General features: G+C 36.9%; 2 protein-coding genes across 6 annotated transcripts; one reads left to right on the forward strand and one right to left on the reverse strand.

Moving 5' to 3' along the window:
- Positions 1–6,054: 6,054 nt before the first annotated feature.
- LOC137734833 (rop guanine nucleotide exchange factor 7) lies at positions 6,055–9,680 on the reverse strand. Its single transcript, XM_068474129.2, has 7 exons — positions 9,015–9,680; positions 8,641–8,757; positions 8,353–8,507; positions 7,924–7,998; positions 7,542–7,832; positions 6,921–7,277; positions 6,055–6,823 (listed from the first exon to the last, which is right to left on the reverse strand). The coding sequence occupies exons 1-7, from the start codon at positions 9,343–9,345 to the stop codon at positions 6,326–6,328; spliced, it is 1,824 nt and encodes a 607-aa protein (XP_068330230.2). The 5' UTR covers positions 9,346–9,680; the 3' UTR covers positions 6,055–6,325.
- Positions 9,681–15,174: 5,494 nt separating this feature from the next.
- On the forward strand, positions 15,175–21,379 carry LOC137735020 (guanylyl cyclase 1). Of its 5 annotated transcripts, none has more exons than XR_015964104.1 (10): positions 15,175–15,458; positions 16,264–16,546; positions 16,699–16,823; positions 17,800–17,911; positions 18,332–18,406; positions 18,529–18,617; positions 18,762–18,820; positions 19,622–20,624; positions 20,789–20,864; positions 21,038–21,379. XR_015964104.1 is itself a non-coding variant. In XM_068474375.2 (10 exons), the coding sequence occupies exons 2-10, from the start codon at positions 16,415–16,417 to the stop codon at positions 21,086–21,088; spliced, it is 795 nt and encodes a 264-aa protein (XP_068330476.1). In that variant the 5' UTR covers positions 15,186–15,458; positions 16,264–16,414; the 3' UTR covers positions 21,089–21,379. The 5 variants fall into 5 exon arrangements, 2 of the variants coding, with proteins under 2 accessions (XP_068330476.1, XP_068330477.1); XR_015964103.1 differs by having other exon boundaries at positions 15,181–15,458; positions 18,759–18,820; XM_068474375.2 differs by having other exon boundaries at positions 15,186–15,458; positions 18,759–18,820; positions 19,622–19,694.
- Positions 21,380–21,853: the final 474 nt, after the last annotated feature.

Raw genomic sequence — 21,853 nt, forward strand, 5'->3', positions numbered from 1 at the left:
TTTAATTTGCAATCCATTATGTTTTTCAAAAAGAATGGTTGCTTGAATGTGGGATACACTCTCGAGATCGATTATGGCCAAAGGTTTGGAGTTTTAGGTGTAGAATATACGAGGTCGTTGATGCGTGCATGCAAAATGGTATCATATGAGGTGTTTTGAGGGATATAAATGGAATCAAAGATTGGAATGGTAGACCGAGTTTTTTGGAGTAAGATTCTCTCCTCACTTGTTTTTTCTCCCCTTCATTCCTTCCTATTTGGACGGTCATGATTAAGTCACTTCAACATCTTATATTAATTTTTTAATAGCAAGAGACGTACAAAATGGAAAGTGTGAAAGGAGAGGAGGAAAGAGGAGGGAAGGGGAAAGAGAATCCTACTCCAAGTTTTTTTTTTGTAATGCATTGGGGGAAGCCATCAAAGGAAACTGGGGCTGAAGTTGTGCATGAAATTGAGAGTTGAGGGAGTATTTGTAGTGAAACCAAAGCACCCAACTTTAAACTGAGAGTTGAGGGGCTGAAGTTGTGGGTTTGTTGGTTGAATTGTACAGAGTTGAGGGAGTATTTGTAATGAAACCAAAGCACCCAACTTTAAACTAGCTTGAAATCAATATATTTTTGTATTGTTTTGGTCAATAATTCAACTTATTTTCAAAAGCTGTTCATGTTGTCGTTGTAGATGGGGTAGCTCTTTAGGGGAGCAATTTTCACATGGCTCCTTTTTTACAATAGATTTTTTAATGTACTTGAAACACGAAACGGCATACATGTGTAATTATATAAGTGGTAAAATACTCGTGTTAAAAAATTAAAACTTGAAAATAAGTCTTTCACAAATGATTACCACGGCTGTTTCGGACACAATAATTTTTTTTTTTTAGTTTCCCCACGAATTAAAGTTTGACACCTATCTTATGTCCTTTTTAAATAAAACATGTGGCTTTTGATTTATTGTTGGCTCTAATTAATAAATGTTGAAATAAATTTTGTTTTCAAACTTGAACCTTAAGATTGATCCAGTGGTTCCTATCTTTCTACTGTCTGGTTGGTCCAATCGGTTCTTCCACATCTTTTTTTTTTTTTTTCCAAATATTATTACCAAGCACACACATATACATAGATGTAGGCCCACTTACAATAAAAGCACAAAACAAAGATATAAACCTCCATAGCAACTACAAAAAAAAGCCCAACTCAAACTTTGGGGCCCAAAACGGAAAAACCGAGCAGCCGGTTTCCTCTGTCGCCGCTGGAGCACCAACCATCAACAACAAACCAGCTTCCCTTGCAAACGCCGAAGATCCAACAAGGCAAAGCCCCATAAACGAAAAGAAGAAAACTCCACCTACCTGCAACAAGAACCACAAATATCCAAATCGCAACCACCAAGGAAAGGAAGCCAGTGGAAAATCCCACAAGTAACAGCGCCGAGAACGACAGACAAGTGGATGGTAGTGGTGTAAACACCCGAGTCGGAGCTCTACGCTCCATCCAATTAACCCGCAAAAAACGAAAAAGGGAAGTAATTACAGGTCTAAAAATTTGTGGGAGTGAAGGAAGACAGAGCCAAATGGGATAGATAGAAGATGGATTGATTAGAACCATGTAGGTGAAAAAACAGCAGGAAGAAGATGAAGGAGAAGGTCGGAATTTAGGGCTTACCAATCGAAGGCGTAAGTAGGCTGCCATGGAGACTCAATTTATTTGGAGAATGGAACGTCACCCAGCAGAATACGCGTTGTCGCCGGGGATGAAACTTGGGTCACCTGCATGACAAGCGGGATATACACATTCTACTACAACGATCTTGTTGTTCTCTTGGTTGTTTTCACAATATTTAAACCAATTTTGTTTCACTCTTTCGTTGTAAAATTTTATTTTTATTTCAAGTTTTCTTCACCTTTTCAAAGTAATTTTAAATTTTTATTGTTTCTAATTATAGAGGATACCATAGATAGGACCTTCATTAGCTACTTAGTTGTTGATTTAAAAGTCAATCTTCGTACCTAACTATTAGGAGTAATGAAGGTTCACAATCTTATCAAAGGTGTAAAACACCAGATTAGTATCTCAGTGTATATGTTAGTTAAGGTAGTGTTGAGTCAACACATTAGTTAGATTTTGTATTTATGTAGAAATACTCAATGTACACCTAATCACAATCTAATGAAATACAGTTGCACAATTCTCTCTCTCTCTCTCTCTCTCTCTCTCTCTCTCTCTCTCTCTCTCTCTCTCTCTCTCTCTCTCTAAAACTCCAATTCCTTACTTGCTAAGATAATACTTTCCACATGGTATCATCGTCGGAGTTCACCGACGTTGATCTCCCACTTCCATGTTCTTGATTTTCTTGCACTTTCTCTCTTGCCAAACAGATCATTTCCTACTTTTCTCTTCAATTCTCTATGAGATTCCGCTATGACTACATCAATGAACTCCTCCAATTCTTCTTCTCCTGCGAATTCCTCAGCCTATGCTCCTCACGCTGAAGTTTCTAATCCTTTACTAGCTCTGATTGCATCTATCACCATTCAGAATATCGTCGGAATGGTTCCGACGAAGCTGAATCATCATAACTACATCCCTTAGTGCAGCTTATTTCTTCCAGTTCTAAAGCAACTTAAGCTTTTAGGGTTTATCGATGGCACAGACTTATGTCCCTCTTAATTTGTTCTTGACTCTGCTGGACTTTGTGTTTTCAATTCTGCACATGAAATTTGGTGTAAGTGAGATCAAATCTTGATGATTTGGATAAATTCGACTCTCTCTAAAGATCTTCTCCCTCTAACTATTGGAATTAATGATTCCAGATCTCTGTGGCTCTCTCTGGAAAAATAATTTCTTAGAGCTTCTTGCACACACATTCACAGTCTTCGTGCTAAGATTCAGACAATCCAAAAAGGCGATCCTTCTATGATTGATCACCTCAATTCAATTAAAGAAATTTCTGACAAATTGGCTGCTGCAGGTGAACCAATTTTTTAGTCTGATCTAGTAGCTTATATTCTTTATGGCCTTCTGATGATTACAAATCATTTGTTGATTCTATTGAAACCAGAAATGAATCAATTACTTCTGATGAACTTCATGGTTTACTTTTGAGCAAGGAAATTTCCCTTTAAAAGCGTAAAACTCGATGGACTACATCAAATTCATCTACTGTATTTCATGCTCATGATGCTTAATCTTCAAATAATTTTGGTCATAACTCTGGATTCTGAGGGAATTATCGGGGACACAATTAGAATCGCAACAAATTTATTCAAAATCACAATTTTGGCAGAAATTGCTTTATTACTCAAACTGGTGGAATTCTTGGTACTGGTCCATCTTGATCTGGTGGATTCCAGTCTAGTCAATCGTCTTTCTTCTCTGGGAAATCAATTCCATGTCAGTTTTGTAATCAGCATGGTCATCAAGCTCCTTATTGTTTTCGCCTATCTCAATTTGCTTCTTCAATGACTTCTGGCAACAATCAATTCTTTGGCAACCATCAGTTTTCGGGTTATTCTCCCATAGCTATGTCAGCAGTAACTAATCCTACACCCAATTATTAGATTACAAACAATGGTGTTTCCCATCATGTTACTCCAGATCCTTCTTCTCTCAATTATGTTATTCCTTACACTGGCAGTAAGCAGTTATTTGTTGGTAATGGTAAAGTTATGGGTATATCTCATATTCGTCATGCTTTTATACCCATATCTAATGCAGCTTTTAGACTTAGAGATATCTTACTTGTGCCAAAAGCTTCTCATAATTTGTTATCTGTGTACAAATTTATCCATGATAACTGGTGCTTTCTAACTTTTGATCATTTTGGATTCTATATCAAGGATCTAAGAACTAGGAATATGCTCTTCCAGGGCCCCAGTGAAGGTGGTTTTTATCCATTCTACTAGACAACTTCCAATGGATCTTCTAGAATAACAGTGTATCCTCGTGCGTTGATGGTTGCAAAGGCCGATATTCATCTCTGGCATAGAAGGCTTGGATACCCTTCTAGTGCAGTTTTACATTCTATTTTACAAACTCATCATTTACCTGTAATTGGTCTAGTAAATAAATTTCCAATTTGTGTAGCTTGTCGAATGGGAAAATCTTCTAAGCTTCCATTTTATGTGTTACCTTGTAACTCTGTTAAACCACTTCATTCGGTTCATACCAATGTATGGGGGCCTTCTCTTACCTCTTCTTGTACTAGTTACAAATTATACTTAATACTAGTGGATGATTTCACAAAATACAGTTGGTTGTACCCTTTGTTTCTTAAATCAAATGTTGCTTCAATACTTAAAACTTTCATTCTCAAAGTTCAAACATTGTTTGCATCTAAAGTTCAATGTTTGAGATCAGATTCAGGGGGTGAGTTTTTAAACAAAGTACTTTAGGGTTTCTTTAATGGTCAAGACATTACACATCAACTGAGTTGTCCTCACACACTTGAACAAAGTGGGTGTGCTGAGAGGAAACATCGATATGTTGTAGAAATGGGCAGGACCTTACTTTCTCAAAGTGGTTTACCTCTTAAATTTTGGGTTGAAGCTTTTCAAACAACAGTTTATCTTATTAACAAGTTGCCTCCACAGACTTCATCCTTGAGTCCATGGGAAAAATTGTTTCAAGCTACACCAAAGTATCTCACATTGAAGCCTTTTGGTTGTGCCTGTTATCCATGGCTTAAACCTTACTCCAATCACAAGTTAGAACCAAAAAGTAAACTGTGCATTTTTTTGGGATATAGTTTAAATCACAGTGGTTATAGGTGTTATGATCCTATCACTGAGAAGCTTTACATCTCAAGGCATGTTGTGTTTGATGAGAGTTTCTTTCCTCATCTTCATCACAGTTTCTCAGTTACTACAACTCTTGCAATGTCAAAATCCACTCATGTAGCTTCTTCAATCTCAATGACTATACATGTACAATCTACCTCTTCACTTGCAGTATCTCAATCTCAAGAATCTGCTAATATTAATACCTCCCCTGCATCATCACTACATGTCACTACATCTGTTACTTCAACATCTGCACCATCACTACATGTCACTGATTCAATTGTTGAGGAACCTGTCTTATCAAAAGCACCTCACAACACTCATCCTATGATTACTAGAGCCAAATTCTGGAATTCATAAACCCAAAGTATTCACAGTCACGAAGCATCATCTTCCTTCTCAGTTGATCCACTCACCAAGATACCATCAACACCAACTACTTACCTACAAGCTTTTAAATATGCTCCTTGGATAACAGAAATGCAAGCTGAGTTTCAGGCCATTCAATCCATAGGTACATGGGATTTGGTACCTCATCACCCTTCTTACAATTTTTAGGTTATAAATGGGTCTTCAAAGTGAAACACAAGGCTGATAGGTCTATAGAAATGTATAAAGCACGTCTAGTTGCTAAGGGCTTCTATCAACAAAAAGGCTTGGATTTTTCAGAAACTTTTAGCCCTGTGGCTAAAACACTAACCATAAGGATTCTTCTTTCCATTGTAGTCCATTATGATCGGTTTGTACACCAACTAGATGTTAGCAATGCATTCCTTCATGGTCATTTAAAATAGGATGTTTATATGGTGCAATCTCCTGGCCTTGTTGATGCTTCAAAACCTACACATGTTTGCAAGCTCAAAAAATCCTTATATGGTCTTAAACTAGCTCTTAGAGCCTAATATGAAGCTTTTTATAGAGCTATTCTTTCCTTGGGTTTCTATCCATCTTCATCAGATACTAGTTGCTTCATCAAGAAAGACACAACTATCACCTTCATATTGGTTTATGTTGATGATATAATCATCACATACAGTTGCACAATTCTCTCTCTCTCTCTCTCTCTCTCTCTCTCTCTCTAAAACTCCAATTCCTTACTCGCTAAGATAATACTTTCCACACTAACGAAAATTCTTTCTATCTACATATTTGGATGTCCTAAGTTCAAAAATCTTAACCTTGGAGTTCATTTTGCCTTGGGTTTGTGTTGTGTTTGAGAGAGAGAGAGGTTATTAATTTGAAATATTGAACAAGCAATCTCTTGATAAAAAATAAAAATAAAAAACAAGCAATCTCATGGCTATATTCTATCTGCAGAAGTTCCAACGACCGATCTAATGTCTCTATTTTTTTCTCCTTTTAGCTACATTTCAAATCCAAACCAACATATAAATAACCAGGAACTTTAACAAATACATTAAACTCCCCTAGCTCTCATGAAGTATCAATACTTGGTTCCACCAAGAGGTTTTCTATCTATTTCTATCATTCAGAAGCTCATTTTGCCTCAACCACTTCCAGAGACAACCATAATTTAATACGCCAAACCTCAGCGATCTGCTTCGTTTGATTTTCTCCCATTTTGGTGGGGCGAGGAGTCCTTAAGACGATCCAAAGTTTCTGTGCCGTGTACGTTTGGTATCGAAACTGACCCTTCCATTGTGTTGCTGCAGATTCTTGCTTTTGTTTCAACACCAAGGTAATTAGTCAAGACTCTCCTCACTCCAAAACTGCGTCGGGGAGGCTTGTCCTTGTTATTGGTGCGGAGAAAAGGAGTCCTCTCTCCCCTTGCAGGGCTAATTAAAGGTGCAGGTGATACGTTAGGCGTGGCAGAAGCTCTTTTGTGAGGAGTGCTTGGGGCAGGCACTGGATATGAAACCGAGACCTTCTTGCGAGAAATTACACTGACTGCAGCAACTGATGACAGTTTATCTGTCTGCTTTGCCAAGTCGTCCACATATAGTAAATCTTCAATACGAGCCACAATGTTAAATGCCAGGCTTTCCAAAACTCTTGAATAGCTTTCAAGAATGGACTTTCCAACATCCTGAAAATTTTGAAAACAAGGAGTGTTAATGTTATGACAAAGATATAAGAAAATAAACAAAATCCAAGGAAATTTTTTCAAAGGAAGCAAAACTAACCTTGTTGCACTGAATCTTGCTGGTGTCCAAGATAGTCTGAGTAAGACAAGGAAACCGCTGCTTCAAGGAAAGCAGGAAGCTTTCAGCTCTTTCTGCCAGCAATTCTCGCTTGTCCAGATCGATCACTAGGTCCTTGACCATCTCCCAGGATGACTTTGCGGAGGAGCGGTTTGGATAAAGTGGGGGCTTTGAGTGAGTTCGTCTACGCCAGACAAATATTGACGCTTCAACACGGTTTGCAATCTCTAGAGCAACATGTTCGCTGGACAGGTCAAGGCAGTCAAGCAAAAACTCTGGAGAGAATTTGTCTGATGTAATATATCGGTAAATTATGTCCCCAAGACAGGCCCTTCCATTCTGATTACACATCATAAGAATTTCAACGTCAGATTATGAAACTACAATCTTAGAGTAGAGAAAAGCAGCACATCATTACTCCTAGATGCAAATGTGCAAATCACCTCTAGATTTATCAACCATAATTATGTAACTTCTATATGTGTTTAGAAAAAGCATGATTGAGTAGTAAATTTTAAAAGATTTGAAAAAAAAAAAAAAAAAAACTATAACAGCGCACTTCAGTTTCGCATAAAAGTATCGTGCAATGTTCAGTTTGCAAACCTTGGGAAGAGTTTCCAAGTACGACTCTGGAACTTCCATTTCTGCAAGAGTAATGCTGTTGATAGCCATTGCAGCTTTTAGTATTTGATTTGTGCATTCCCGCGTGTGTTGCAACTGCTTTCTTGAACTTTCACTAAGACCGTCAGCTGCCACGCGAGGTACAGGTAACCACCACTTCTCCTCTTGCCGCTGGACTGTTTTGCGAAAAGAGGCCGAGCCATCTGCTTCAGGGGCCATAACTCCTTGATCAACATACCAGAACTCCATATTGGTGAAACTATCTAATATTTCCTGGATAGAAAAACAACAAAGACTCCTAAGCTCATAATTACTTATAAAATGGGAAACTGTACATTATGAAACAATCAGGGTCTGGACTCACAAGAAGCATATTGTCTAGCTTACGCAGCCCTGGAAGATTCATAAATAGATCTGATCGTGGCCTGCAAGTCATGACCTGCAGAATGTACCACCAATAAGAAACAAAAAACATAAGACAGATTGTTCATGCTTGCTACCGATTCTCCATTCTAGATTTTGCACATTGTTTACCATGCCGTAAAGAGTTGTAAACTCATTGGGAAAACCATCAAAGAAGGGGACCCTAAAAAGTTAGGTCATGGCATTCGAAAGAAAAACCAACAGCAGAATTATGCTTAGGTCAGGTGAGCTAGGGTTGTGAAAAATCTAAGGTTCGAAAAATCAATTTACATTTCTCTGTCTTCCTAAATAAAAAGGAAAGATTAAACAAGACATCTTGATGTGATATTACTACAACTGGGAGCAGAATTAACGCTAAATCAAAGATTACCTCAAGCTTTTTTCCATCAGGAAATGTTTGCCAAGAAGGTATCAATTCAACAATATGGTCGGTGACGCAGATTAGCGATTCCATCTCTCTTCTCCACATTGATTTCTTTTCAGCAGGCAAGGGTTCCAATCTCCACAGTTGCCCAAAAATGGTAGCTACATGTTGTGCAAGGAAAAAATAATTAATTGAAAAATAAAGTGCAGCATGAAGTAATAGAACCATACAGATATAGTATACATCAATTTCACAGAATTACAAATTGAAAAGAAGCTGGGAGGATGAGCATACCACAGAGATTGGTAATGGCATTCGAAATCGCCATCGCTGTGCAAACCCCTTTGCCACAACCTGACATGTCTTCTCCAAGCAACAATTTTGAAAATCTCTCTCTCATCATATCCATCTCTGTTTGAATTTCCAACATTACAATACGATTACAAAAAGGAAAATTAGTAGAATTTCCCAATAAAAAATATAAAGAAATTTAAAATTTAGGATTTTTAGATTCCCCTTTTGGTTTCTGATGCAGCTCAGCTAAAAAGTGAGCTGAAAACACGGTGAAGGTTCAAAATTTTGAATTCTGAGCATATTTTTTTTTAACTTGTACGACTTTTTTTCAGCAACCAAATGTACCAATAAATCGCAGAAAATCAAAATCTGACCTGCAATTTTGGAAGCCAAGTCCTTGTAATTGCAGTCATCAACTGGGGCTTTTCGTTCAGCTTCACCCAAATCAGCAACCGAGTTCTTACACAGCTCAGCTTTCCTGATCGGCCATCCCAACGGCGGCGGCGAAGAAGAAGGCCCTTTTCTTTTCACTTCCTCACCGGAAGTCTGGGGGCTCGATCGGCTGGTACTGCTTGTCTCTCTCGAGTCTCCGCCGCTCGAATCGGTGAGTGACTCGCTTCCTCCACCGACGTTGTTAGCTGAAGACTTGACAAACCCAGTTCTTTTCTTCTGCAAGTTCTCCCTTTTTCTCGTTAAAGACTCCATCTTTTCGAATTCTGAAAATGCTTGAGCTGCTGCAGCACAAGGAAAGCAAGGGAAATGAGCCAGCGTTTAGCTCAGGTGCTTTCTTCTGCCGTGGATTTGGAATGTAAAGCTTTGTGCACTTGAAGTTTTGGGAGGATTTGGGAGGTGGGTTTTGAAATTTATCTTTGTGCACATAGTGAAGCAGTCAGTCGAGGTCGAAGAAGATTATGTTATCTTTGTCGTAAAATTTGATTTTTGAGTTTGAAGTGAAGGGTGAGTCAACTGCTCATTGTCACATGCCATGCTAACGTCTCTTTTCTCTCTCTCTCTCTCTCTCTCTCTCTCTCTCTCTGAGTAGAGAATACGTTCAAAAAAATTAATAAAATATAGGACCACGTAGATGGAGGAGTACGGATTTGTTAATTTGTAATTACAATTTTGCCCTCTGACCTTTCTTTGGTCACATTAGTGACTGACAATCCTTGAATACTCAACAATGAGGAGGAATTCCTCTTCAAATGTTTTGTGGTCTATTGGCAAAATTTCTTCGTTTATAACTGAATATGCTAATATTGTAAATTCAGTTTGTAAGATTATTTAAAAAATAATTAAGATAATAATCATTTAGTCAATCAATTGTAACAAATGGATAATCGGCTCGTAATACTTTTATCAATTTCGACTGTATGCTTTATACAATTTGATGACTAAATGATCTCATATTTTATTGATTTTTTGTGCTGAGATGATTTTTAGAGAGTAAATTATAATATGAACGATTCTAATAATAAGTACAAATTTCTGTGAATCGGGAACAAAGTGTTTTGAGGAGGAATTTTTACTCATTCTTTTAGTAGATAAGTATTATTTGTTAGTGACCAGTTCACCATCGTTATTGTGTCAATCGATCGGTTGTTTATGTTTAACAACTATGTTATGCTCATTTCGCTTTGAAGAAAATTTTATGAGAACATAGATCGCTTTTAGGGTTAAGCCTGCATAACCCCTAATCTGTAGTCACTTTAGGTCATACAGAAAATTTTCAATGTGAGATAAATTCATTGAGGTGGCTGCATGTGTAACTATGTCGCAAAACTCATCCGACATTGCAGAAAATTCCATTGAGAAGGTACATTGTACTTAGGGTGGACAATTCTCTTATAGTCCCACCCTTCCTCACAAACACACATAAACCCCCTAGTTGTTAGTTAGTTTGGCTTTACTCATGTCAGACATGACAACTTCTAATCTGACAGCTTTACAAGTTCGTCAAGTAGCCCCTATAAAAAATTCATTCCCCTTTCAAGTTGAAAGGTCTTCCAATTCTCCAATACACTACAAATCTATCGAGATAATTGGAAAATCGAATTGAATCTACAAGCTACTCACATAAAGTAAATTATTGGGAGAAAAATCCATTGAGAATTTACTTTGTTTTTATCTTGATCAAAGAAATGGAAAAATCGAAAATCATGAGCGTACATGAACGTATATGGAATAGGAAAGTTAGGTCAAGGTTGAAATTTGATGATCTTCAAAGCCTGAATTTGCAACTGTTCTTCCATGCCATCAAATCAACAAGTCCCAAGTGGGATTCAGCCTGAAAACCCAGACCTAACATGGCCCCTGGCCCCAACAAGTATCTATGATCTCTGGTTTATTTTCTTTCACCTGCATATTAGTTGGGGACAAGGGACCAACCCACATAATGATAATATATGGTATGAATCCCACTAAAGAAAAATGTTGTCAATTTGGACCACCCAAAACGCAAATTTAATTGCCATTTATGGACCACAAAAGAAAATTTTCATATCAAGTATTTTGATCACTTCGTGAAAAATTTATGTTAAATAAAGATCAAAATAACAAATATACTTTCAATTTAATAAATAATGAACCAAAATGATTTGACAAAAATTTGGGAGTATTTTTTTTATTTTATCCTTATTTAACGAAGATTTTTCAGAGAATGACCATATTGATGGTGAACAAACTCATAAACTAATTCTATTGATTTTAAATGTCAGGAACCAGAGTGAAGAGTGATGCCAATCTGAAAGACCTTACTTTTGGTGGCTAGAAACCATAATGCTCGTAGTTACTACCCTGTGGGCTTATTATATTAACATCCCACAAATTGTTAAATAAACCCTACATACTTAATACAACCCACATTTTCTATATACCCCACATTTCTCAAATCTTATAACATTCATTTTTAATTCTCAATATACACCTTATCAATATTAGTCTTATACTTTTAATTGGTTATGAAAAGACTAATGCTTCCACCAACTCATCAAATGATCTTGAAACAATTGGGATCTCCCAAAATGGTTCAGAGCTTTGCAAATCCTTGTCAGGTACTAAATTTAGAGGCTTTGGTGGGGATTTCAGTTTTGTTGATGGGCAATTACAAACATCCGTCTTTGAAATGGTAAATGTGTTCGGTGATGCAACAAGAAGAATTGGGTTTTGGACACCACAGAGTGGACTTGTGAGAAAATTGAAATCGAAAAACACAAGTGATCCTTGTTCAACTTCTAAATCCAATGTTGGACCTATTATACATTCCGGAGATTTTGCCTCGGTTCCTAAGGCATGGGAGATCCCGACAAACGGCAAAAGATTGAGTGTAGGAGTTCCTGTGGAGAATGGCTATCCTCAATTTGTAAAAGTAGTATATGACTCTAGCACTAACACGACTCATGTTACTGGGTACGCAAGATTAATATGAACCCTAAAAAATGAATATGAATATAGAAGTTTAATTCAGCAAACGTAAGATTAAATAATTATCGATGTCATCAAAATCACTAAAACAATGGAAAATATGAAATCTTACCTCATGTGAAGCTTTCGAAACATCGATTTCGTGTTCCATTCGTCAAAAACAATTTTTCTCAATCAACATGTTTGTAGTTTCATTGGTTAGGGTTTTGTTCAACAATGGAGGATGAGAGGGTTTTGATAGTTGAGAATATAAATAATACGCTAAAAGTGATTTGGGGTGTATTTAGAATTTTTTTTTTTAAACCTAATAAGATCAAAAATATCATTGCATAGTGGGGTAAATAAGTCATTTAATATTAAATTTTATTGTGGGGTGCATCCATTATTTTGTGGAGTACTAATATAAAAAGCCTTTTTAAAGAGAGTAAACAAATATTTTGTAATTAGGCGAGGGCACTCTGGTAATTCAAATGAATGGGATTTGAGAATCGATAAGGTAGCTTTTAAGGGATGGGGATTGTCTGCCCTCCACTTATCATCCCCCTCCTATTTGAGCGGTCATGGTTAAGCCACGTCAACATTTTATAACGTGGTTTAACCGTGACCGCTCAAATAGGAAGGAATGGAGAAGGGATGGTAAGTGAAGGGCAAACAATTCCTATCCGCTTTTAAGGGGGTAAGTGGTCCATGAGCTACAAAAAAGCACCTCGTTGAATGACTAAAATCCATATATATATTATTCACCTTTGAACTTCCCTTTGGACTTTTTGCTTGAATTTTAGTAAAAAGTGAAAATCCTACGGTTTATGAGACGCTATTTTACTTTCTAGCTGCAATTGACCTTTATGTTTTTAACAAAATTGGTCCGTTTTATTGTTAATATACTATCGATAATGTATTAATAATATTATTAGGGTTTTTTTTATTATTGACATGTTATTGATAGCGGTTAATTCATGATGTTTTCTTTGGGTGGGCAAGGTATAAAAACTTGGTGTAATGCCTAAGTTTCTTATTGGTGACTGGTGAGTTAGCAATGGTGGCGTTGGAGAGATTAAAGAAAGAAGTTGGGATTGAGAATTTTGAGTAAAGTGAATGAGTTTGGGTGAAGTCGGTTTGAATGGAGGAGAAAAGATAAAAATAACTGTTGATTTTGGGTAGGAAAGGGAATTTGCAACCCTTTGCAACATCGCGCTACCTTGTCTTACCCAACTGCTGGGTGGGCAAAATCTTGTCTTACCATAATAAATAAAGACTACAAGTTCTGTTCATCAAAGTAGTACAGAAGAAGGATAAACCTAGCTACTAGTGAATCCAATATTATGAGATTTATAAAATATTCAAGGGTGGTTTCATCTGCTTGAAATCCCCCAAGTTATATGTGTGGAATTCTACCTACTCCCAACCTCCAACATAAAAGGATGAAGAGGGCCTTAAGGCAAATGCCCCACCATATTCATCACACTGAATGGTTTGCATGGTGGAGAGCACAGCACTACATGATCAAGGACGAAAAGGATGTATATGGTCCAATCCTTTAGTAGATGAGGTGTTAATTTTTTATTTATTCTTTTCGTATTCAAAACTTCTCATCTCTTAAATTATTGTAATATTTATAATTATCCTCTCTCTTCTTAATAATAATAAATTTGAAAAAAAAAAAAAACAAAGAGGACTAAAGTTCAAATATCCCCCCACGTTGCGACTGCAAAATAAACCAATAAATAATAAAATAAAGTAGCAAAAAACCAAAGTCTTTTGGATTGTAAATAGCCGTTAGCGACTGTGAAAGCAGAAGCAATAAGCTATAAGCTAAAAGCTATATCCTTTGACTTTTTTGTATGGTTCTCATGCGCTACAGCCTTTCCAGCCTTGTTGAGGTTGCTTTTCGCAAACGCAAAAGTTGCATTTTCTTTCTGCATTCATTTTATTTTTCCCTCCTTTTGCATTCAACGTTGGGCCATAAATTTCAGAGACTTTAAATTTGAATAGGTGGTTGTCTCGTACAAATTGGATCTGTTCTGAAACCCACTGTCCTCAGCTACACCCTCTACAACTTGTGGCAGGTTTCATTTGTAGGCTGGGGGAAGTTCGTAGGCCTATCTCATTCAAATACATTGGATTCTCTCGTTACAAAATAATATTTACTTTTCTGAAAAAATTGAAAATAAATAGTATGTAACTATGTACTTATCTGGGAAAATTGAGAATAAATAGTATGTTACTATCTATGTACGACAGTCCAAGATTTAAGAGGTCGGTAAGACTCATAAAGGCATTTCAGCCTTTTCTAGCTACCATCGTGAGATTCATTAGAACCGAGAATCTAACCCACGACGTGCCGTGTGGAATACCAACATGGAATTTGTCCCCAACCAATGGGTCATCCTGTGGTGGTTGAAAACTATAAATCCGTTTGATAATTGTTTTATTTTTAGGGTTTCAAAGAGATAAATGAGAAATACATGAGAAAAATAAGAGATATAGAAGAGTGAAGAAAGATAGTTGGAAAGACATAGGAAAAGGGTATATAGAAAAAAAATAAAACCAAAAACTAACAACGACATAAATCAATCAAACTCTACATAACTCAACTATTTGCTAGCAAAGAAAAAAAAATTATTTGTCACAAGAATTCATAGGCAAGTAACTATTGTACACCATTGAAATATTGTCACGTTGTTAAATAATGTGAAAAAATATCAATCATATTGGTCTACGTACTTTTAACACGTGAACTATTCATATCACAAACCATAGCAAGTGGCTCAATGGTAAAGACGCAGATTGTTGATGCCCAATAAACAAAAAAATATGGGAGGTTCCAGGTTTGAAGCCTATAATCTCTCTGGACCTGAAAAAAGTAGATAACCGTAGCCTATCAACAATTGTCTTCTTTTTCATAAAGAAAATAAATAATTATACATATCACGTTGTCGTATTCCAGTACTACCTAACAATGTCAGAATATAGAGATCCCGATTCCTTCAGGTTTTAGCCCAAGCCATCAGCACAAAAACCCACTGGGCCTTCTTCTTCCTTCCTCCTCTCCCTCTCTCTCTCTCCTGCAACCCACTTGTCAATTTGCGATTAAACCCAACATTTCTCATCCCCACAAATGAAATACATATAATATTTATTTTGAACAAACAAATGAAATATTTTTGTGTGGCGGCGACAAACGAAAATAAGAGAAAAAGGAAACCGCAAGTTTTTGTCAATTTGAGAAACCAAAACAAAACACAAAAATATTTAAGAGCTGAAAAACACAAGACATGGAATTTAGAATCTGAATGTTTTTCCGGGCAGGATCGAATCGGACAAGGACATAACCAGCCAGACAAGGATTCCTTGGAACTCTGCCCGCCTTTCCGCTTCTGTCGTCTTTTCCGTCAAAGGTCATGTCTTTTTACATCATTCGCTTTTCCATCTGTTTTATGAAATGATTGGATTTTGATCTGAAACTTGCGGTTGGATTGCTTTGCCTCTGACCATTGCTTTCGTTTTGATACCTCGGATTGCAAAGTATTGAGCTTTAATGTCGTTTTTGATGAATTATTGAGCTCAATTATTGGTGATGCTGTTTTTTTTTTTTTTGTCCGTTTTGATTGCGGAAACTGGAAATTTAATCAAATTTATGGAAATTGATTGGTTATATTTTATGGGTTTTCGCGTCAGATTCGTTACCATGTGTAAAGCTACGTTCTTGTGAGCATCCAATAGCTTCTTTCCAAATCAGAAACCCTGGTTTTCCATTTGAACTGAATAATTGAATGCAAATGGGGTCGCAGCTCAGCTTGATTTGATTCATGGATGAGACTGTCCAAGCTCAGCTTGATTCTGCCTGAGTTGGCTTAGAATTAAGGGCCTGTTTGGGACTGCTTCTGGAAGGGCTAAAAGCGCTTTCTGAATATGTTTGGAAGAAAAGCTTAAGAAGCACATGGACTTCTAAAAAGAATTTCAATGTGTTTCTATATAAAAGTACTTATAGAAAAAGCGGTTATGAGCAGAAGTGCTTCCCACAGAAGCAGTCCTAAATAGCCTAACTGAATCTGTAATAGTCTTTCATACATCATGCCCTGGCAAAGTACGAATGTTGTTTGATTACGGCATTTATTTTCGTGGTTGGAGAAATTAATCTTTCATTCCTCTTTGTTGTTTAGTTCGGAAACCTGATATATTTCTATGTTCAAAATGCAACAGGTTGCGGAGATATATAATTATATAATATACCCTTTAAAGATTTTTGGGGAACTTTGTTACTGGGATAACCAAGTGAAATAACCACTTTGATTATCTAAATATCTGAGATTTAGTGTAGCGGGGTGAAAACCCTTAGCGAAGTGGCTCACACATGTGGCCTTCGTATTTTTTATTCAATAAGATTCTTAAGACAGAAGATGAAGATGTATCGAATGGAGAACATTCAGGCATGGTAGAACCCTACCCATGTGAACATCCGTTGCCCTGCTCGCACTTTGTTGAAGTGAGTGTATTGTGATTCTGTCGCTACCTTTCTTATTGATTATCTACATTGAAATTACAACTGTTTTCAGTATGTACCCTGATAACAGTATATGGATTCCAATCAAATCGTATTGTTAGTTTTAATTTGTTTAGGTGTCCTGGTGCTTATAGGTCCCGCACATAAACCAGCAAGATTCTTGGGATTGCGGCCTTGCCTGCGTTCTTATGGTCTTTCGGACCCTTGGCATAGACAACTGCGATATTCAGACATTGGCAGAGCTGTGTCACACAAATAGGTGTTCCCTTCTTTATAGAGTCAGAACTTCATTTCCTCCTTTACCACTGTCATGTACTTTCCTTTGAGAATTTGTTCTTTAGAAATTATCAATGTTTATAGCATTATGGGTTTTGTGATTGGTGAAGATAGAATGTGTAGACGAATAAAATCCATTCCTCGAAAAAACTAGCCTTTTATTGTATTGCTGTATTAATCTACTCTTTCTTAGAAGGTCTTATTTACGAGGACATGCTGTATGTTACGGAAATGAATATTCTAGGTGGGATATCATATGAATGCTTGATACCTTTCTTGTTACCAAAAGTTTCAGCTAGAGACTAGAGTTAATACTTGATACATCTGTTACATATTCAATACAAACTTATATGAAAAGTTTCTGTTATATCTGAATGCTGACATATCGTTTGCAGCATTTGGACCGTTGATCTAGCATATTTATTACAGAAGGTCTGTTTTGTACTTTCCTTTGAGTATTGTCCTTTATAAATTGATTGATGTTTATAGGATTATGAGTTTGACGATTGGTGAAAAAGTGCAGATGAATAAAAGTCCATCCTCGATCTAATGTTGAAGCCGCTAGAGTTTAACTTGAATTACTATATCAGTTTATTTTTTTCCTAAAGGTTTTATTTACAGAAGCGCATGCTGTGGCTATACCGTATGTATTCTGATACAGAAACAAGTAACATGCAACACTAGTTGTTTTTTCTCATTCACTTTTCAACCAACAGATGACTTTATGTTTCTTCTTGTATACAAATAAATATTTTTTGTGTGAAGTTCGAATAGCTATGGAGCATCCTAGGTATGTTTGTGTGAAGTTGGAATGGTTATGGAGTATGTAAAAATGTTTGATACCTTCTTGTTGCTAAAAATTTGTAGTTAGACTTATACTTGTTTCATCAGTGACATATTCAACATGTGCTTACGTGAAAAGTTTCTGGTATAACTGAGTGCTTACATCTTGTTTGCAGCATTTGGACCGTTGATCTAGCATTTTTACTACAGAAGTTCTCTATTAGTTTTTCCTACTACACTGTGACATTTGGAGCAAACCCTAATTATTCTGGCGAGACATTTTACAAGGTGATTTTACTCTTAAGATGGATAAGTTTTAGTTGACAGTATTTGGTGTTGGTTAGTATGAACTAGATTGTATTGGTTGTTTGCAAGATCTGGATTCTGGAATGCACGTCTTAGCCTAATTGTCTATCAATTATAGATGCATATATCATATGACAACGAGGACCCAAACTGCATATAGACAAGATCATTGTCTGTCACGATTTCCTGGCATTAGCCGAACTTTGAATATTTACCAATGAGTGTCACCTAAAACTGCATGAGTACGAGTAATGCTACTTATTGCGTTTGGTATATGTAAAAGAAATGAGCTTGTCTTTTCAAAGACTGTCGTATCACTTTTCCTAGTTCATATACTTGTGAGCTTGTCTTTTCAAATCTTGATGCGCATAAAAGTTTCAAATAATTAGATTTATTCTGCAGGAGCAATTACCTAATGATCTGGAGCGAGTTGATAATCTATTTCAAAAAGCACTAGAAGCCGGAATTAATATACAGGTATAATTGCTAGCTGCTCATTTCAGTTCTTGATTACCTCTTCCCAAATTAAGAGCCAGACATCCTTTTTACTTATAATTTTCTTAGAACAAGGCAATAAACCTTCCTTCTTTTGCTTACAGCGCAGATCAATCAGTCGAGAAGAAATTTGTTTCTCGATTTTGTCCGGGAAGTACATTGCCATTGTTTTGGTTGATCAGTATAAATTGAGGTTCAAACTTCTCGCTTTCCCTTCTTTCTTTCTTCCCCTTTGATTGATAACTGTTCTTTACTGCTTGCAATAATGTATGACATATATGATCAAGTCTTACTGGGCTAATGGAAAAATATTTCTGTCAAAATTTTGTCACAGTAGGTCTTCTCCGGACGATGTTTTCGTCTCAGACTATTGTGTAAGCAACTCTGGTTACACAGGTAGGACTTTTACTTTTAGTTACCCTGGTGCTGCAATAATCTGAACTAAAAAGTTTTTCGCCACCTCAGTATTGAGTATGACATGATTGTGCTTTCTTTTGTTTTTTTTGGGGGGAGACCCCCGGGGGGGGGGGGCGGAGGATATCTATGTTGTATATGTACTAGACTAGTTGACAAAAAGAAAGGAAAACGGGACATAAATACATGAAAAATGACAAGCTCATGCTTGTGTTAGCTTAACTCCTAGTCAAAATTTACTTTAGCACCTATATTATCCTGGAGATTGTAAGCATCTTTCTGCACATATTATTTAAGCTTAGCAAGACAGGTTGGATGACCTCTTGTGTTCAGAACCGTGATAACATAGCTCGTAGGCCTGTAATTCATGTTAATGTCATTCCATTTCCAAAAAGTGAGAACGGTGGTTAGCAATGAGCTAATTCCTATAGGATGTTTCTCCAACATGATTTCCCCAGCTCTTCTGAATGAACAATTTATGGAATTATAATTAAACTTAAAGGCATGCTCTATGCTGGGATGATGTATATGGTCCAATATCCTAGTGGATAGGTTGTTGGGTTTCTACCCATGCGTCTTGGGTTCAAAAATCCCCCCTCCCATAAATTATTGTAATAATTTCAAACCTTTCCCCCTCCCCTTAATAATAATAAATAAAGTAAATGCTGGGATGAAGTATCTTTTTGCACGTCCTGATTATTCACTTCTGCTCCCAGTCACAACCTTCAGAAGTTTATGTCTTTAGATGAATTGATTACTGATTATTATTATTGTCTTTTGTAGGTCACTATGTCGTCATATGTGGGTATGACACTACTGCAGATGAGTTTGAAATTAGAGATCCGGCCTGTTCAAGGTATTATCTTCATTACAGGTTTTTTTTCTTTTCCCTTCTTTTTTGGGAAAGAAGAAGAAAATCTGTTACCTTATCTTCTATTGATGCCGTTGGGTCATCTTCGTTCGTGTTTAGCTTTCTCACTGGTATAAAGCATGATGATATCAATTTGGAGATTACCTGACTCCAACAATTTCTTACATTTTGTGGAGTATTATGAGTTTGACAGGCAAACAAATTCAACACTTCCTGCCTTGACTAATAAGTTATACTTAGTAGAAAGATTTGAGTGATGAGTTATGAAAACCCATCGCGTGATAAGTTTAAGTTTGTCAAACCTCTTAGAGAGGATAGGAGACAATCCAGCTTTCATGATTTCTAAAGTCTTCGTTCATCATGATTCCCAATCTACCCATCACATAAAACTAAGTTAATTTTATTATTTACACTATGTTCATCACCCTATGACATTCCTGCTATTGGGTTTAAAGTCTAGCAACTTGTGTGAGTGGTACTCCACCATAAGAATAGTTAAGAAGATCCGATATCCACCGGCTAAACCTATTGATGGTCGGGGTGAAATTTGATCTTCTGAATCTTGATTAATTGAGTCTCCCGCACCTGGTATTATTTCGAGATGTTCTGTATTAAGGCTGCAAATGTTACTCGGAAAGGCTGCATTATGCTTGCATATAGCCAATAGTGCTGAAGAAGTCAAACCCTATGGTCATTATCATTCATCCCATGTTTCCTTACTTAGAATGGGGAAAGACATGGTTGTTCAGGTACGGGATAAACTACCCCCTCCTTGGTGATATGATACCTGGTTGATTAGGCAAGGGATAAATGATTTTGATGCGGGGCCCACTTATTTTTTATTCCTCGTGTGATAGTAAACGCAGGATATTTCAGGAATGGGGATGATACCCATACCTTCCATACCCATTCCTGGTGAGTAAGCATGCCCTCAATGAGTTTTGTTTATGTCAATAGTCTTCGATACGAGATTTACATGCATGTGTGCTTACATTTGCATTCTCTAGGCACGGTGAACACTTTGATTGTGTTCCCAAATTCTTTCTAGCTTATAAAAGATTACACTCTGGTAACTGCAGGAAAAATGAGAGGATCTCCTCAACGTGCTTAGAAGAAGCCCGCAAATCCTTTGGTACCGATGAGGATCTTCTCTTGGTAATCCAAACTGAGCCTTCACCTTCTTGTGCACATCGGTTGTCATTTAATCATTATTTAGTTGCTAGGGTGTTAGTTATGGGTCCCTAATTCTTCCATGGCATCAAGTAACTTCACCTGTCACAAACATCTAATGGTAGAAACAACTAATTTCGTGTGGGATTTCGACGCAGATATCTCTGAAGAAGAGTGGGAAGCAAAATCGCCCGGGAACACACCAGTGATTGTATTGATTGCTAACATCAATTGTCAGTCCCCATGAAAACGAAGAAACATATGTATTACAAGTTTTTTCGTATTTAGAATTAGCATGTACGATATAGGGAAAATTTGTTTCTCTATTGATTTTAAAATCACAGTATGTAAGCTCCCGAATTGGTAGGATGGACGCGCAAACCACCAACGGACATAATTGTACATCATGTAACACGTATGTATGTATGTATTCTGTACTACCATCTCCATTTCCAAACAGATTCTTATATCTCAATAAAGTAGAATCACATGACCCTTGAGTTTTTCTGTGTTTAATCTCTAGTGATTTTCACTTCCTATGTCATATTGTAAATGCAGTTTTCACCTTTTTTTTGGGCCTCAATCAGTGCGTTGAGATGTGTCTATCCCTCTTAAATCGAAATCAAAACCTAAACTAAAAAGAAAAGACCACGAGGTTTTCTATAATGCAAGATGAATCTTGTTGGATAATGGCGGGATGTGAACCACCGGTTGATTATTGACTGAATTCTGTTGATTGACCGGCCCCTCACATTCTGCAACTATCCTGCAAGGTTATGGATGATATCCCCTCACTGTAAGGGACAGGAGGCACTTTAATTTTCAGAGTGTACTTGTGATTTCTTCAATACAAGCATGCGATAGTGATGTAAGCCATCGTTTTCCAGTCAAATTCATCATTGTCCTGAGTTCATGTGCTCCTCGTCAGAGCTGTAGATATGTAGAGCTACTGAGCTAGCCCCATAAATTATCAA

Source organism: Pyrus communis, chromosome 7, assembly GCF_041283825.1.
Source record: "Pyrus communis isolate YQ-2024b chromosome 7, ASM4128382v1, whole genome shotgun sequence".
In the NCBI taxonomy this organism is placed as follows: Eukaryota; Viridiplantae; Streptophyta; class Magnoliopsida; order Rosales; family Rosaceae; genus Pyrus; species Pyrus communis.